General features: G+C 34.4%; 1 protein-coding gene across 1 annotated transcript in view; it reads left to right on the top strand.

The window, feature by feature from the left end:
* LOC106873302 (ubiquitin carboxyl-terminal hydrolase 8) overlaps positions 1-6658 on the top strand; it is a 48989-nt gene that overhangs the window by 33482 nt on the left and 8849 nt on the right. The window contains exons 12-15 of the mRNA XM_014920615.2: positions 1007-1168; positions 2317-2473; positions 2684-2771; positions 3809-3939. Of these exons, the coding sequence (XP_014776101.1) occupies positions 1007-1168; positions 2317-2473; positions 2684-2771; positions 3809-3939 (538 nt within the window). The remainder of the gene's footprint in view (positions 1-1006; positions 1169-2316; positions 2474-2683; positions 2772-3808; positions 3940-6658) is intronic.

Below are 6658 nucleotides of genomic sequence, written 5' to 3'. Positions count from 1 at the left end.
CTAAAGCTCCACAAGGCTCAGGCAGGGGATGGTGGCGAACCCTGCTGTACTCTTCCACCACAACTTTCTCTCACTCTTACTTCCTGTTTCTGTTGTGCCTGGAATTCAAAGGGTCAGCCTTGTCACACTGTGTCACGCTGAATATCCCTGAGAACTACGTTAAGGGAACACGTGTCGGTGGAGTGCTCAGCCACTTGCACATTAATTTCACGAGCAGGCTGTTCCGTTGATCGGATCAACTGGAACCCTCGACGTCGTAAGCGACGGAGTGCCAACAACAACAAGATCCTTATTGATATGAGGTACATGGATTTAATTGTTAATCCTGATATAATTTTATTATCATATTTCATAGGTATAAGTCATAATTTTATATATTCAGGATACACTTTTCTGCCATATATACTTATGGATTTTAGAATCAAGTATTTTTAACTGAATGCATTATCAATGCCAAACAGGTATATCCTGTGTAGTAGACTATGCTACATATTGTGAAGTATTATTTGCAATGTGGTGATCTTTGTATATTTAATGTATTATAACATTAACTTTCATGCAGCTCGTATTTTTCATCATGTGCTCAAGGAATACAAGGGGGTGCTGAAAAGTTCCTGGCTTTAGGTAAAAGAAAATACAGGAAGATCAGTTAATTATGATTTTATACAACATGTTCCCCTCTCAGATTCACACATTTATTGCAGTGGTCCTTCAGTTTTTCTAAGCCCTGTAAAAGAACTCAGAAGGCTGGGCCTCCAACTAGGTTTTGGTGATACCCTTAAGGCCAAGAACTTTTCAGCACCCCCTCATATTCCTAGGGATAGCAGATCACTGATTCACATTGTGATGTTGTATAATTAAGAACAGATCATTGATTTATGGACCAGCTCTTTTATTTTGGAACCCTGTCTGTGTTGAATTGATTGCTAAAATGTGAACAAGTTGCTGTTTACAATGAATTTTCTCAAGTTATTGATTGAAAACTTCTAAATTTCTATTTGTGCAGAAGGTAGTAAATCAAAATTAATTCCATCACCAACATTGCCTCTTAACTGGGAGAAACGCCTAGACTCAACTACAAACAGATTTTACTACATCCATCCTCCTTCAGGTAAAAACCAATGGAACCCTCCACAAATAAATTTAGGACAAGGTTCAGAAACTCTAGGTCAGTATACTTCATATTTCTTGGTCTTAGTTTATTTTTTTCACATTTACTCTTCCTATTATGTATGTACTGTTATATTACAGACAAACTGAATTTTTTTTTTTACAATATTTACTCCAAACAATAGGATGTTAAGTTGGCAGAAACAACAAAACATTAATCTAAATAATTTCACTTATTTAATTTCATGCTTTAAAATTATAAACTTAAATCCAGACAAGACTGATTTTAATCTGTATCTCTTTGAGTCAAATAAAATAAGTTTCATTTATGTTCTGGGGTTAATTTAATTTGTTATAGACCTGACCAACAAACTAGTTTTTTAAATAAGGAAAGTAAACTATTTATGTCTCTGAATATTACTGGAGATGGCTGATGTTATATAGTGTTGAAGTGATCACTTTACTTTGTATAGTATAGTGCTTCAGTATTAAGAGATTAAATTGTGCTGGTGTTTGCTTTGCCTTTTATCATTACAATAATCAAGATAACTCTACAAATTCTTTATAAAAGTTAGTTTTGTTTTTAATCAAGAATAACAAAGATTTTCCCAAGTACCAGCAACAAAATTTCTCTCTCAACCTTTCTAAGTTTGCTATATGCTTCTTATATGCTTTGTTCACCAAAAGCTGTGCAATAAGTGTAATGATAAATATGATAAGAAGAGTCAATATATTTTAGAATATTTTTGAATTACAAACACATACAGAGAAAGAAAAAGAGAGAGAGAGAGTTGGCCAGAAGTCATCAGTATTGTTTAGTACTTGGTGTGAAACCGATGGTAACGTTCTGGCCAGTCATATGCTGTATCCTTAATATACTGCCCGATGATATAAATATGTATTAATATTCCATTTTTACATGAAAGCAGTAAAAAAATGTTTCTGTTGATATATAAATGAAGTAGAAGGCAAACTATTTTCTTAACTGAACAGCTTGAAGAATTTCTAACTACATTTCCCAAGTTGCTGCAGATTTCACCAACTGTGTAAAACTAAAACTTTGATTGTGTTCAAAAGTTAGAATGAAGAAGTTTATTTTTTAAAATCTAATTAATTTTAAGGTTTATTTTTTATTCATTTTCTCTTAACTTATTTTAATTATTCATGGCCAATTGTTCAGTTGTTTTATTCTGTCTGTAATTGCAGCAAAAGAAATGGTTTACAAAGTCAAGTTGAAAGATGAATCACCATTATCGAATACTGGCTTAAAACGTTCACACTCATCCCCAGATATTTCACAGCTTATTGAAAATGATGGGAAAAGTAAACCTAAACCTATTGTTGATCGATCCACTAAACCAAAGTAAGGGTCCTAATTTGTTCTGTTTTATTATAAAGTTTTTGTTGCAATTTAAAATTTCTCTTCTGATTAACATTCACTCTCTCTCTCTCATTTTTTTTTGTATATCTCTTTTTTTATTTTCTCTCTCTCTCTTATACTCTCATTTTTGTTTGATGTTGAATTTCGATGCTGGCTGCTCTAAGACATATTTCTCTATTTTATGCATTCAAGTTTTGGAGGAAACCGTGTAGCTCTTCACAGTAAACCGAACCCCAATCAGGTGCGAGTCAGGAACTTGAATCCAGTGTTTGGCAATGTGGTAAGTGTTTTTCTATCAATTTAAATTATGTTATCAAATCATATGCATGCAATAAGATTCAACTCGAAAAAGAATGAAACTCTATATTATATCTTAAATAGGTTTCTAAGTACATTACTAAGTACATTACTACTGTACATAATTAATTACCTACATGCAGTTAGAATTCATTCTGTTTTCCACAAGCAAAATAATGCCATATTAAAAGCCTTTTTAATACCAAGCTGATGTCATTTATGGTGTAAACATGTAGTGTAAGCATTCAAACATCGCCATTCTTTAGCCAAATCCTGTTGCATTTCACATGGAATTTTTGGCCTCCAAAGTAGATTTGGTGTATAAGTCAACCTGTCTTTTTTGGCTGTGAATTTTGGTCTGAAAAATTTGACTTATCGGAAAATACAGTATTCATATGTAAGTTGAAATAGCCATCAAAATCTCATAACATGAATGGTCTCTTGAGATTTCAGTATATATTGTTACCTCCATCAGTCTACATGTGTGCAAGCCTGGACCAGAATATTAGCAGAAAACTGGCAATTTTACATGCCATGCAAACCACCCCTCTCCATGACACCAATGTTTATCCAATGGGAAGACCACTGACTTGGTCTGATATTTCAGCTGTGATTGTCATCTCTTTTATTCACGCACAATGCATCTTGGACTACATTATTCAATGCATCTTTCCTCTTTTTTTTTAAAAGACAATAGAGTGTAATATGAAATATATGTGGTTGTCATTTCTTGCATGTCAGACAACCCTCATTAGCTCACACAGCAAGTAGAGTAAATGAGGAGAGAGAGAGAGAGAGAGAGAGAGAGATAGAGAGAGAGAGAGAAAAGACTTGATAAAGAGATGCTCAACAGTCTTTAAATCAGTAATCCTCTTACAAATAGATCAATAAGTCTAGTTACCTTGTTTAGATACTTTGAGACATTCATTTCGTTATTTCAATTTTGGGTTTGGAAAACAAGTCAAAAGAGACTAATTGTTAATTTTTAAAAAAATTGTTTCTATTTTAATTTTTTTTCAGTCTCATGGACTTACAGGTTTGAAGAATATTGGTAATACCTGCTACATGAACTCAATAATACAATGTTTAAATAACACAAATGCTTTACTCAGATACTTTCTGCAAGACTCATACCTCGATCATGTAAATAGGTCAGCTTCTTTCTTTCATTATGCCAATGTTTTTTTTTTTATAACTATTTGACATTATGTATAGGACATGATAGCACCTCCCTAAAGCTTTTTATTCTCCCACTTCAGACTTTGCTTGAGATAGCCGTGTAAAGTTGGTGTGGTTTTACTCTGTTAGCATTCTTCTGGGTTTGTAGTTGGAGAGAAAACATAAAAGAGCCTACAGGAATTTGGTTGTGGGAAGAAGAAACAAACAGAGAAAGAGTCCAACTCGTGTAGATATACAACCAGCATTGACAATAAACTGGTAACAGCATTCTGAAGCTTCATCCAGTAGTGAATTGAAAATGGGTGAATGAAATGTGACAAACAGTTAACTTGACGGGAAGCAACTGAAATGAATATAATTAAGTTGAGGTTGTAGAAAGTTTTTAAAAAATTCAAAAGAACAAAGACTGGTGAAAGTGTTTGTGGGAAAATGGAGGAAGAATTACTTATGTTGGGTCAATATTTGATCAGCTCAGTATAAACTAGGCCTGGTAGGTGAATAGAATGTTTTTTTTTTTTTGTATTTGGACTACACAGATGTGCATATTGTGTACACTGTTCCAAATGAATAATAGCTATTGTTGTTTAGCCTCTATGTCAATCTTAATCACATAGACCTCATTAAAGAATTTATAGCCATGATTTTCCTGTCTTTTATTCAGGCATAATGCATCTAGGTCTACATTTATCCAATTTGTTCTTTTGAGCGCGATCGTTTCCAGCTTTGCCTTACTGGCACTTGTGCCGGTGGCATGTTAACAAAACATTGGACTGACTCCTGTGCAGGTGGCACTTAAAAAAACACCATTTGAGCATGGCCGTTGCCAGTACCGCCGGACTGGTCCTCGTGCCGGTGGCACGTAAAAAGCACCCACTACACTCTCGGAGTGGTTGGCATTAGGAAGGGCACCCAGCTGTAGAAACTCTGCCAGATCAGATTGGAGTCTGGTGTAGCCATCTGGTTCGCCAGTCCCCAGTCAAATTGTCCAACTCATGCTAGCATGGAAAGCAGACGTTAAACGACGACGATGATGATGATGACAAAATGCTTAGCAGCATTTCTTTTGCCTTTACACTCTGAGTTCAAATTCTGCCAAGGTCAACTTTGCCTTTCATTGTTTTTAGTTTGATGTAATAAAGTTTCAGTCTAATACCGGGACCAATGTAATCAACTACCCTCTCCTGCTAAATTTCAAGCCTTGTGCCTATCTATAGTAGAAAGGATTTTTCAAGAAGATAAAGTGTGATCTCAAGGAAATTTCGCTGCTATTTCTAGCAGGTCAAGCAATCACATACATGCTTGCTCTTTGTCTGTGAGAATCTTATAGTCTTGGGTGTATTTCTGTTTTTATTCTGTTAGCAGCCGGTCAGAACTAAAGTATTTCATGTCTTTAATAAGGAATGCCAACCTTTGTGATACAATTCTGTTCACCACGACATGCAATTAGAGATTGTTAGGACCTAGCATTGATGGTTTACCAGCTTTGCTCTTAAGCAGTGTACAGTAATGTTCATGAGATTAACAGAAATAATCACTGGCTTTGTTTTGACTTGTACAAGGATTAACTAACTAAAACTATAACTAACTCTTATGTAAATACTAATCTATTCTAATTGTGGATTAATTAAATATATAGTTGTTGTTGTTATTTGACCCTGTTGGAAAAAATCTAAATCTATGATAAAAGGGTATTCCAGATGTGAACACATCATTTTCTGTATACCATGGACAACATTGTGCAATGTATCCCTCTTTTTTTTTTTTCAAGATGGTAGGGTTTGATTTGAGAGATGCCTGGTTACTGTTTCTAGCAAGTTGGACGCCTGCATAGGAGCCCTCTTGTTAGTTTGTTTTGATTAATATATTTGTCACAGGTAGTGGTTTTGGAGATAAAAATTACATGCTACTAATACAAAATTTAGGAGCCAAAGTTTTGTAATTAGCATTTTGTTGTGCTCACAGATATAGCACACTACACTTCTTGCATTACCCCTCTTTGTAGACTTTGAAAGAAAAATATATTTTATTCATGCAGTGTACTAAAAACATTAACCAACTACCCAGGTGTGTGTGTATTGAGTTTAGATATATCAGATATTTTACAAATGTTATTCCAAAATAATATTCCCCTCGTTGAACTACCTGTGCAGATTTTCCACTAGTTTGTGTGTATTTGTGTGTGTGTGTGTGTGTGTGCATCTTTTTGTTAGTTTTTTTGTCGATTTTCCCATACTAGAATGAATTAAATATAGTTGTGTGGTGAAGAAATTCAGTTCCCAACCACATCGTTTGGGGGTTCAGTTTCATTGTGTGGCACCTTGAGCAAATGTCTCCTAGTATAATCCTAGGCACATGTGTGTGTGTGTAAGGCTGTATCTCCTTCTTTTGACATCTCATGACAGTTGTAGATGATAGTCGCTGCTATACAATCAGTGTCATCCATTTCCAATATCCTGCATGTGTGAGTGTGTGTATATATATATATATATATATATGTGTGTAAAGAATAAAAAGTTTAGAAAGGTATAACAATGCACTATAGAACAAAAAATGAACTATATACCTGTTGTAACTTGGTTATCTATAGTCCGATGATATTTCGGAATTAGAATTCTTTCTTCAGATCTTATTTGTTGGAGTCTCTATAGTGCATTGTTATACCTTTCTAAACTTTTTATTCTTTACAAACAA

Source organism: Octopus bimaculoides, chromosome 18 (genome assembly GCF_001194135.2).
Source record: "Octopus bimaculoides isolate UCB-OBI-ISO-001 chromosome 18, ASM119413v2, whole genome shotgun sequence".
NCBI lineage: Eukaryota > Metazoa > Mollusca > Cephalopoda > Octopoda > Octopodidae > Octopus > Octopus bimaculoides.
This window is presented reverse-complemented; position numbering and strand designations above follow the sequence as displayed.